Source organism: Hibiscus syriacus, unplaced genomic scaffold (genome assembly GCF_006381635.1).
Source record: "Hibiscus syriacus cultivar Baekdansim isolate YM2019G1 unplaced genomic scaffold, ASM638163v2 tig00110903_pilon, whole genome shotgun sequence".
Classification (NCBI taxonomy): domain Eukaryota; kingdom Viridiplantae; phylum Streptophyta; class Magnoliopsida; order Malvales; family Malvaceae; genus Hibiscus; species Hibiscus syriacus.
Window position 1 is genome coordinate 456,445 of NW_024062906.1, and position 12,351 is coordinate 468,795.

At 33.6% G+C, this 12,351-nt stretch overlaps 1 protein-coding gene across 1 annotated transcript; it reads right to left on the reverse strand.

Moving 5' to 3' along the window:
* Window positions 1-705: 705 nt before the first annotated feature.
* Window positions 706-1,335, reverse strand: LOC120146201. Its single transcript, XM_039159835.1, has 3 exons — window positions 1,196-1,335; window positions 868-1,066; window positions 706-744 (listed from the first exon to the last, which is right to left on the reverse strand). The coding sequence occupies exons 1-3, from the start codon at window positions 1,333-1,335 to the stop codon at window positions 706-708; spliced, it is 378 nt and encodes a 125-aa protein (XP_039015766.1).
* Window positions 1,336-12,351: the final 11,016 nt, after the last annotated feature.

The window sequence follows — 12,351 nt, forward strand, 5'->3', positions numbered from 1 at the left end:
ATGTTGGTCTTCAACACCCTGCAAATGAAAGTATCGATTAATAACAGTTGGTGTAAACTGAATATACTTACCTCGCACAAAAATAGAATGTTGGATCGGTTTGGAAATGTTAGCATAAAATTCTTTCACCAGTGATGAATTCACTGAACCAGGGTACCTTGCAAACTTGTGCCATTTGTTTGGAACAACTATGTCCATCACGTCTGGCCCAAAACGGCCATCCACTTCATCGGTAAAAATGAACCTCACCTCAAAGAAAAGCTTCCTATTTTTGAAGTTTTGAAACCTTTCTTTGGATTCATCATTTTCAAACTGTTGATCAATAGGAGCTTCAGCTTCGACGGGTCTCGTACGCACCATTTTTTCTCAAAGTTTTGAAGAAAGAAAATTTTAAAAAGACGTGAGCATTATTTGCTTGGAAAACTTGAAGAGTTTTGGTTATGGGGAAAATGAAAGAGGAAGAAGAGGAAGTGAGGAAAGATAAAAAGAAAAAGTAAAAATAGATTGATTGATAAGACGGTTGAAAGAAATGAGTGGATGGGGGATACATGGGTAAGAGGGAAAAGAAAAAGTAAACTGTAAAAGTAATAGGGATGGGACAAAACAGTGGAGAGAGAAAAGTTAAAATAAAAAATAAAAGAAAAGAAAAAGGAAGAAATCAAAAAGAATCTTTTCCCCAAATGATTGATTTGTCATTTCCTCCCTTTAGTAACTGCTCTTTGCACGGCTGTAGTGTTGTGATCCCTATAAAATAAATCAAAATTATCTACAAAATAAAATAAAAATAAAAATAAAAATAAAGGAAAAAATAAAATTATTATTATTTATAATGTCGTGGCATCGGAATTTGGTCTCAGTTGGGCACACTTCAGCATCGTGCAGATACAACATTGCCTTGTTGTATAGTGGAGGAACTCCATTATAAGCTTTCAGACGCTGGCCATTGACTTTGAAAATCGTCCCATCGTCTATATTCTTGATGTCAACGGCACCATGGGGATAGACATAATGCACCTCAAATGGCCCTGACCATTGAGATTTAAGCTTCCCATGAAAAAGTTTAAGCCTAGAATTATAAAGCAGTACTTGTTGGCCAATATGAAAATGTCATGGCATCAGTTTTTGGTCATGCCACTTCTTGGTTTTTTCCTTGTATATCCGTGCATTTTCATATGCTTGTGCTCTAAATTCTTACATTTCATTAAGCTCTAGTAATCTCTCCTCCCCAACTAGTTGAGACACAAAATTCAATTGCTTAATAGCCCAGTACGCCTTATGTTCAAGTTCAACCGGGAGATGACAAGCCTTCCCATACACCAGCTTAAACGGTGACATTCCCAACAGAGTTTTGAACGTTGTTCTATATGCCCAAAGCACTTCATCTAACTTTGGCGACCAATACTTTCGCCTTAGGTTAACCACTTTTTCTAAAATCTATTTGATCTCTCGATTGGATATCTCTACTTGGTCATTTGTCTACAGATGATATGTCGTGGCAATCTTCTGTCAAACTCCATATCTCCTTAATGCCTTGGCAATCAACTTTGTTGAGTTAATCGATCGATGAAATAGCCAAGAGGGGGTGAATTGGCAATAAAAATTTTGATGGAAGTTTTTGCAAAAATAGAAAATATTTGCACAACGATTTAGAGTGGTTCGACTTTCTCAACCAAAGTCTATGTCCACTACCTTAGCTATCCACACTAAGGATTTTCCACAAATTTACTAATTTATCTTTTTTTTGAGGACAAAGAGTAACCTTACAAATCCCTCAAGAATTATACCCCAAATTCTTGAGAACACTCTCTCCCAAAGAGAACAATACAAATTTCGTAAACTTACAGAAAAACCTCACAAGGTAAGATGTTTGAACAATTCTAGAAAAAAGAAAGAACACTCAAGAATAATACAATTAAGCACAATAAGTGTTCTTGAAAGCAAAAATAAATATTGAATGAAATAGGCTTGAAAATGCTCAAACTTGAGGTTTGATGCTATCTCTTTGATTCTATCTCAATTCTTGTTTCTTGTTATTGATCAAAGGCTCCTAAGCTTGTTTAAATACACCTTGAATCACTTATGAATGTTGGAGATCATTGGTGAAGTCAACAGAGTCGTTAATGAGTAATTATCATTTAAAAATCTGGTTGGGAGCGTGGGGGTATCGATACCCCTCCATAGGGTATCGGTACCAGCAGTGTAAAATTCAAATATTTCAACCGTTATTTGACTAGGGGTATCGGTACCACAAAGGGGGTATCGATACCACAAGGGGGTATCGGTACCCGTAGAGCATTCTGTTTTTCTCGGAGCCAAAACTTGCATAGGGGTATCGGTACCACAAAGGGGGTATCTGTACCACAAAGGGGGTATTAGTACCCTATGGGTAATCTGGTTTTTCTTGAAGCCTTTTTATAAGGAAAATATTTTTGGCTCGATTCAGGCTCGAAATACTTTGTAAAATTTGTTTCAAAAATTATTTTAAGATTAAAACACAATTTTACACTTAAGTAAGGATTGAAATTGACATTTGAAAACTTGGAGTAATATTTTGATGTTCGAATGATTGAATCAAATATACTTTAAAAATGATTTGTAAAATCTTAAAATTCATTTATACTTAATTTGTTATATCGAAACATTGAAGCATCAAAAATGTTTTCAACAATCTCCCCCTTTTTGATAACAAAACATTTGAGTAATTTTCAGATTTTCTTAGAAAATTCATTTTAGAGATCAATTTTGAAATTTATTACTCCCCCTTACTATATAACACCTTCTCCCCTTTTTGTTAAATCAAAAAGACTCTATAAACGTTTTTAAACAAGGCTTTTGAAAAATTTAGCCAATTGATATGTAGAAATTGAAAGTTTAAGCTGCTAAGAATACAATCAAGAGAAAGGTTAGCCATTAGTTTCATAAATCAATATTCATAGATAATGTAGATGATGCAAAAATTAATAAGCATAAAAATTCGACCAAACCAAATATATAAATATAAGTATGTAAGTTCAAACATCCAAAAACAAACTTAAACATTCAAACATCGAATTCAAAAACATAAAAAGGTTTATCCAAAATATTAATCCTAAGTTCAATCCAAGCAAAACATAGTATAGCAAGGTAAGATCTAATCCATAGGAGGATCGGGAGGAGGATGAGGATAACGTGCTCGCATCTCTAGTGTGAGCGTATCTAAGCGTTCGTTCATCTCCCGTTGTTGAGCCCCCATAGCAGTTAAGTGGGACTCTATGGATGTAAACCATAGATCAAATGTCTCCATAAACGATCGAAAATATAGAGGCATTTGATCCTCTTGATGTGTCGGCTCATCGTCAGGAACTTCATCGTTGATATCTTGCATAAGTTGTTGAAGTTCTGGATTATCGTTTGCTGCCGGTACCGGTGGAGGTGGAGCTCGTGAAGAACTAGCTCCCGGTGTTTGCTTGGTGGATCGAACCATTGATCACCTTCATTCTTCCATCCTAGTTTCTTTAAGGATATCAAGTTGATTTGGTTTTTGAGTGGGATGGTTACATCAAGCTGTACTCTAAGCTCGGCTTTTGTAAACAAATTACTCAGAAGACAACTATAAACTAGAGTTTCACAAACTTTCTTATTAGGGACAAGGTTTACGGTTTCAACGAGTTCGGAAAAGATAATCTGAGGTTTGCTTGTGGATCGAACCATTGATCACCTTCATTCTTCCATCCTAGTTTCTTTAAGGATATCAAGTTGATTTGGTTTGAGTGGGATGGTTATCAAGCTGTACTCTAAGCTCGGCTTTTGTAAACAAATTACTCAGAAGACAACTATAAACTAGAGTTTCACAAACTTTCTTATTAGGGACAAGGTTTACGGTTTCAACGAGTTCGGAAAAGATAATCTGAGGTAAGTTTATTTTCTTATTATTTTGGATACAATGTATCCACCAAAGGTCTAAAGCTCTAAAAGTGGAGTATTTGCCTCCGGATGGTCGAAACCACCAAGAGATTATCAGATGAAGAAAACGATCTTGGTGATCTAACACACTCGCACTAGACCTGACCTTATAAGGAGAACTTAATGTTTCCTTTTCATTATCTAATCCGTCATTATCTAATCCAAATGCGTTAGCAATATAGGCCGAGTCAATATAAATGAATTTACCTAGAAGATAGGATCGAATTCCTATTATTTCGGTTCTAGCTCGGTTTTGGATACAAACGGCATTTGAATAGTAAATTCGAACAAGTTGTTGGTTAACTATTGGTTCGAGATGAAAAAGTTTATCAAATTTCCAATCTTGAAGAGTAGGAAGATATCTAAAGTTTAATGCTTCCATAGCTCGAAAAGAAGGAATATGTTCTTCCCGAATTTTGTAAGACTCGAAGAGATAGACAAACCTATGGTAAAGATTATCCCTACGGCCAGGTTTGTTAAAAATCGAAATAGGATAGATAAATGCAATTTTAAAATATATGTATGCAATACAATCAATTCCCAAAACTCAAATGAGTCCTCAATATTTCAAGGTTCTCTAAAATAATTCTAATGAGCAAATTTTTGAAAAATATGTTTGAAAATCAAGGTGTAGTTTTCAAAACAATAAAATTAAATCAAAAAAATTAAAAAAACAAAACAATTTTTTTATTATTTTGAAATTAAAAAAAATTGATCAAATCTTGTGTTGTTGATGAAATTAGTTGTAGATTCTTGTTTTAAAACAAAATCTAAGTAATGTCCGATCACTATTTCAACCTAGAACTAATTAAAACTAGTACTAAGTTAAAAAAATCAATAAAATAGAGTTTTTAGAATAGTTACCTTGAAAGATGAAGATTGAGTGGATTTTGAGGTTGTTTGCACGAAATTAATGATGCTAGCATGTTTAGGAGTTGAAAACTGAGTGAAATCCGACTTGAAACCATTGTTTTTAGGTAATGTAGAGATTAGGGGTGATAGAGAGAGTGAATGGCGTGAGAAGAAAGAAGAGAGGGTTTTGAAATAAAATGAGATTTTGGAGGCTTAAAAACTAGAACCCGAAGGGGGTTTTGGTACCCTCATGGGGGTATCAGTACCCATGCAAAGATGGTATCGGTACCCATTCAAAGATGGTATCAGTACCCATTCAAAGGGGGTATCGATACCTAGCGCACAAAAAATTTAAAAATATGTGTTTAAACACTCAAAATGTTAAATTAATCTGCTCTGTGAACTCATATTACGAAATTAAGTATGTAATCAATCAAATCTATCTTAATTTTAGAACATATAATTAATTTTCACTAAGAATTATAAACTCCCCCTAACTAATAGCAAAGAATGTAATCAAAAATATTATTTTTAAAAGCATTTTCCAAAACTAATTAAAAGTGCTAAAATTATTTTAAACACTAAGTCGAGGTAGGTTTGTTAAACCTAATTCTCTCCTAAGTGTCCAAAATCTTTCTTTATCTAAAGGTTTTGTAAAAATATCCCCTAATTGGTGCAAAGTATCAACAAATTCTAGAACTACATCTTCTTTAGCGACATGATCTCTAATGAAATGATGTCTAATTTCAATGTGCTTAGTTCTAGAGTGTTGGATGGGATTTTTAGTGAGACAAATAGCACTAATATTGTCACACTTGATAGGTATGGTACCAACTTCAATTCCATAATCTAAAAGTTGTTGTTTCATCCATAAAACTTGTGCACAACAACTACTCGTTGAAATGTATTTCGCTTCAGTGGTAGATAATGCAACACAATTTTATTTCATTGAAAACCAAGAAATCAGCATATTTCCTAGGAATTGGCAAGTACCGGAGGTGCTTTTCCTATCTATTTTTCATCCTCCATAATCCGCATCAGAGAAGCATACAAGCTAAAGCTAAAGTCTCTAGGATACCAAAGTCCTAAACTAGGAATATCCTTAAGGTATCTAAAGATTCTATTAACAGCTAGTAAATATGATTCCTTAGGGCATGATTTAAATCTAACACATAAGCAAACAGTAAACATGATGTCTGGTCTACTTACGGTTAGATAAAGCAAAGAGCCAAACATTGACCTATACAATTTAACATCCACACATTTACCTCCTTCATCTTTGTCAAGCTTTGTTAATGAGCTCATTGGAGTGACATGAGGTTTCCCATTTTCCATTCTAAATTTCTTGAGTATATCCTTGACGTATTTTTCTTGATTGATGAAGATGCTATCTTTTCTTTACTTGATTTGGAGTCCCAAGAAAAACGAGAGCTCCCCCATCATGCTCATCTCAAATTCACTCTGCATTACCTTAGAAAATTCTTGGAAAATAGCATCATTAGTAGAACCAAATATTATATCACCAACATAAATTTGAACTAGTAATAAATATTTACCTTTATGCTTTAAAAACAATGTAGTGTCAACCTTCCCTTTTGAAAAACCTTTTTCAATTAAAAAGTTTGATAATCTTTCGTACCAAGCTCTAGGGGCTTGCTTTAAACCATAAAGAGCTTTTGTCAATTTAAAAATATGATCTGGAAATTTTTAATCTTCAAAACTAGGAGGTTTACCTACATACACTTCTTCTTTTATAAAACCATTTAAAAATGCACTTTTAACATCCATTTGATATAAGTTAAATTCATGAAAACATGAAAATGCTAATGACATTCTAATTGTTTCCATCCTAGGTACGGGAGCGTATGTTTCATCATAATCTATGCCATCTTCTTGAGTATAGCCTTGAGCAACAAGTCTAGCCTTGTTTCTCACTATATTACCACTTTCATCAAGTTTTTTCCTAAATACCCATCTAGTACCTACAGTAGATTTATTACTAGGTCATTCAACTAATGTTCATACTCTACTTCTCTCAAATTGATTTAACTCTTCTTACATAACCATAATCCAATGCTCATCCTTTAATGCTTCTTTAATATTCTTAGGATCAATGCATGAGATAAATGCAACATAATTACAAATATTTCTAAGAGAAGATTGAGTTGTTACCCCTTTGGATGGATCACCTATTATCTCACCATCCTTAACATAGTTGTATTCTCTTGGGTAAGAGACTTCCCTTTCTTCAATGGTTGGATTCTCGAGAACATCGTGAGTTTCCTCGTCTTTTGTTTCTTCCTTTGATGATGGTTCTCCAACGTCATGTCTAACATCATTTGCTTTTATAATACCTACATAATCATTCATACAAGAATCCTTCCTCGGAAGGGGATTATCATCGAAAACAACATGTATAGACTCTTCTACTACAAAAGTTCTTTCATTAAATACTCGATAAGCTTTAGAATTTAAGGAATAACCCAGAAATATTCCTTCATCACTTTTAGCATCAAATTTGCCAAGGTTTTCTTTACCGTTGTTTAAAACAAAACATTTAGATCAGAAAGGATGAAAATAACTAATGTTAGGCTTTTTATTTTTGAAAAGTTCATATGGAGTTTTCTTTAAAATTGGCCTAATCATTACTCGATTAATAATATAACAAGAGGTATTTGTGGCTTCCGCCCAAAAATATTTTGGCAAATTGTTTTCACAAAGCATGGTTCGAACCATTTCTTCTAAAGTTCAATTTTTCCTCTCAACAACTCCATTTTGTTGAGGGGTTCTCGGAGCTGAAAAATTATGGCTAATATCATTAGAATTACAAAAATCAGTAAATCCAAGATTTTCAAATTCAGTACCATGATCACTCCTAACACTAGTTATGGAGTAACCTTTTTCATTTTGGATTACTTTTGAAAACGTGATGAATTTTTCTAATGCTTCATCTTTAGTACTTAAAAATAGAACCCAAGTATATCTAGAATAGTCATCTACCAATACAAAGCAATATTGTTTTCCACCCAAGCTAATAGTTCTAATTAGCCCAAAAAGATCTATATGGATCAATTGTAATACTCTACTAGTTGATACATCATTAATGGACTTAAAGGAAGCTCTTTGATGTTTTCCTTTAGCACAAGTATCACAGATTTTATCTTTATCAAATTTTAGCTTTGTCAACCCTCTTACAAAATCTCCTTGAATTAGTCTTTGTAGAACACTCATGCTAGTATGTCCTAGTCTCCTATACCATAACCAACTATCATGCTCATCCTTAGTAACTAGGCATAAATTATTCATATTAATAGAATCTAAATGCACCATGTAAATGTTACCTATTCTATGACCAACAAGCATAATCTGATTAGATGTAATGTCAATGACTTTACAACCATTTGTTTCAAACAAGACATTGTATCATTTATCACAAAATTGACTAATACTCAATAGATTATGCTTTAACACATTCACATATAAAACATTTTGAATTTGTTTGGAATAGGTATTATCAATAGTACCTAGACCTTTAATGTGACCTTTTGAATTATCACCAAAAGTCACCTCTCTCCATTTTTATCGTTAAGCTCTATGAATCGACTCTTGTCTCCGGTCATATATCTTGATCATCCACTATCAAGGTACCATGAGTTTGAATTTGTTTCCTGTGCCTTGTAGCAATGCTCCTTTCCCTACAAACATAGATTAATTTTTTATTTTTGGTACCCAATTTCTTTTGGGTCCATATTCATTAGTTTCCAAAATTATAGTCCCCTTGGGTATCCATTTGTGTAGGATATCCTTATCTTTAGTAGTAATGAGTTCTTTAGGAACCCATATACTTCTAACGATTTTTCCATTAGAGGTTCTTCGGGGGACCTCTATGATTGTAGTTTTTAAAACTTTTTCTAACAAAGTTGGATTTTGAACTTTCTCTATTTTTAAAACGTTTCGTTTCAACTTTATCAAAAGAAGATTTAAGATCATCAATTTTCTTTTGATGATCATCATTTATTCTTGAAAGTAAATTATGCAAATCAGCATTTTTCTTTTCAAACTCATCTAGTTTGATTTGCAAATCTTTAATTTTACTTTCATGATCATTGTTGGTCTTGGATATGAGATTATTTTCATTTTTCAATTTTGAAATATCATTTTTGTATTTTAAAAATAATTTCTCATAATCCGAAGCCAACCTAGTATATTTCTCTAATAGCTCATCAAAAGAATAATCTTCAAAATTAAATGAGCTAGAGGTTACCTGAGAGCTTTCCCCGATGTTCATCAAGTACAAGTTTGTTATTTCTTGTTCCTTTTCATCGGAACCTTCCTCATCGCTCCATATAACCACATGAGCCTTATGTTTCTTCTTAGATTGACCCTTTTTCTTTAATTACAGGCAATCATATTTGACATGGCCCACCTTTTTGCACTCATAGATAAATAATAGGGTCTTTCTCCTTTGGTTTATTTTTGAAGCCTTTGTTTTGTTTGAATTTTCTTCCTCGGTTGGGCCTCATTAATTTTCTAAATCATTTGGCAAATAAAGTCATTTCGTTGTCATCGTCATCTTCATTCGAATCACTCTCATCTTTTGTAGATTTGTGAGCAACTCTAACATTCTTCTTCTTCTCCGTCTCCTTCTTGGTTCGTCATTCTTCTCGAGGTCTACCTCATCTTGAAGCATCATTTCATGAGTGAGGAGTGAACCAATTAACTTCTCGAGAGTTAAAGACTTTAAGTTCTTAGCCTCAATGATTGTCGTTTTCTTTGATTGTGAAGCTTTTGGAAGAGAGTAAACTAACTTCCTTACAAGCTTCTCGTTTGGAATGATCTCTCCATATGATTTGAGACCATTGACAACCGTTGAAAATCTATCTGTCATAGCTTTGATGTCTTCATCCAGTTTTATCCTGAAATTTTCATAGCTATGAGTTAGGAGACTAATTTTAAATTCTTTTACCTCGTCTGTGCCTTCATGAATAACTTGTAGTTTATCTCATATCTCCTTAGTGGTTGTACAAGATGAAACTCTCTCGTATTCATCTGGTCTAAGAGCACAAAAAATAATATGGATAGCCTTTGAGATGAGCTGGAACATTCTTATCTCTCCTTCACTTCATAATCTTGGATGAGTGGAAGGTTCGATGTATCCGTCTTCTATGATATTCCATGCTCCCATGTCACTTGGTTGAATAAAGTACATCATTATATTCTTCCAATAAGCATAATTAGCTCCATTGAATAAAGGACGCTTTTTGATGGGCAATGAATCAAGACCGAATTCGAAGTTTAAAGTAGAAGCCATTGATGATTTGATTATAGATATAACTCTTCCTGAATCGACTCAAGAAGCGATTAAACATTCAAATGAGTGAGGCTCTGATACTAATTGTTGAGTTAATCGATCGACTAAATAGACAAGAGGGGTGAATTGACAATAAAAATTTTGGTGAAAGCTTTTGCAGAAAATATAAAATATTTGCATAGCGATTTACAGTGGTTCGACTTTCTCAACCAAAGTATACGTCCACTACCTTAGCTATCCACACTAAGGATTTTCCACGAATTCACTAATTTGTCTTTCTTTTGAGGACAAAGAGTAACCTTACAAATATCTCAAGAATTATACCCCAAATTCTTGAGAACACTCTCTCCCAAAGAGAACAATACAAATTTCACAAACTTACAGAAAACCTCACAAGGTAAGATGTTTGCACAATTCTAGAACAAAGAAAGAACACTCAAGAATAATACAATTCAGCACAATAAGTGTTCTTGAAAGAAAAAATGAATATTGAATGAAATAAGCTTGAAAATGCTCAAACTTGAGGTTTTATGCTATCTCTTCGATTCTCTCTCAATTCTTGTTTCTTGTTATTGATCAAAGGCTCCTAAGCTTGTTTAAATACACCTTGAATAACTTATGAACATTGGAGATCATTGGTGAAGTCAATAGAGCCATTAATGAGTAATTATCATTTAAAAATCTGGTTGGGAGCGTGGGGATATCGGTGCCCCTCCATAGGGTATCGGTACATATAGTGTAAAATTCAAATATTTTGATCATTATTTGACTAGGGGTATCGGTACCCGCAGAGTATTCTATTTTTCTCGGAGCTAAAACTTGCATAGGGGTATCGGTACCACAAAGGGGGGTATCGGTACCCTATGGGTAATCTAGTTTTTCTTGAAGCCTTTTTATAAGGAAAATATTTTTGGCTCGATTAAGGCTCGAAATACTTTGTAAATTTTGTTTCAAAAATTATTTTAAGATTAAAACAAAATTTTACACTTAAGTAAAGATTGAAATTAACATTTGAAAACCTGAAGTAATATTTTGATATTTGAATGATTGAATCGAATATATTTTAAAAATGATTTGTAAAATCTTAAAATTCATTTATACTTAATTTGTTATATCAAAACATCGAAGCATCAAAAAAAATTTCAACAAACTTGTTATAAAAATGGATTCCTTCATCACTAATGATAATTCGAGGTGCACCAAACTGAGTGAAAACATGCTTGTACAAAAACTTGAGTACGGTTTTAGAGTCATTTCTTGATGTTGCTATTGCTTCTACCCACTTTGATACATAATCCACAGCAAGAAAGACATATAGATTTCCTCTGGAAGATGGGAATGGTCCCATGAAATCGATGCCCCAAACATTAATGAACTTCATTTCCAAAATATTTTGCAGTGGCATTTCATGTCGTCTATATATGCTTCCAGTGCGTTGACATCGATCACAGGATTTGTAAAATGCCTGAGCATCTCTAAACAGAGTTGGCCAGTAAAATCCTTATTGCAGGACCTTAGCAGCAGTCCTTGCTCCTCCAAAAATGGCCTCCACTTGGGACTGAATGACAATGGTATAAAATGTCTCGTTCTTCTTCTTCAGGTACACATCGTCTAATGAACTGATCAACACAATTCTTAAACAAATATAGCTCATCCCAAAAATAATACCTTGCATCGTGCTTGAAATTCTTTTTACCCTGGTTGTCCAAATCAAAAGGCAATATTCCACTAACAAGAAAATTAACAAGGTCAGCGTACCACGGGATTGCCGTGGCAAATAAAATTTTCTCATCAGGAAATTCCTCTTGAATATCTACAGTGTCATGGCATTCATAATTGTTCTCTAGCCTAGATAAATGATCAGCAACTTGGTTTTCAGTACCTTTTCAATCTATCACCTCTAAGTCAAATTCTTGCAAAAGTAAGATTCACCTAATAAGTCTAGGCTTTGCATCCTTTTTATTCACTGAGTATTTTATAGTCGAATGATCAGTGTGAACAATAACTTTAGTACCTATTAGGTATGGTCTAAATTATTAAAAAGCAAATACCATGGCTAGTAATTCTTTCTGAGTGGCAGTGTAGTTCAATTATGCTTCATTCAATGTGCGGCTAGAGTAATATATAACATGAAAAATTTTACCTCGACGTTTCCCCAAAATAGCTCCTACGGCATAATCATTTGCATCAGACATCAGCTCGAATGGTGATGTCCAATCAGGAGGAACTATAATAGGTGTCGAGAT

Bases quoted from the DNA above. Each gene is read 5' to 3' on its own strand.
- LOC120146201 (XM_039159835.1), bottom strand. From the start codon at position 1,335: ATGTCACCGTTTAAGCTGGTGTATGGGAAGGCTTGTCATCTCCCGGTT. The intron at 1,067-1,195 runs GTAAGAATTTAG...TTATAATTCTAG, and splicing joins TTACTAGAGCTTAATGAAAT to GCTTAAACTTTTTCATGGGA. The intron at 745-867 runs GTGTGCCCAACT...TTTATTTTATAG, and splicing joins TGTATCTGCACGATGCTGAA to GGATCACAACACTACAGCCG.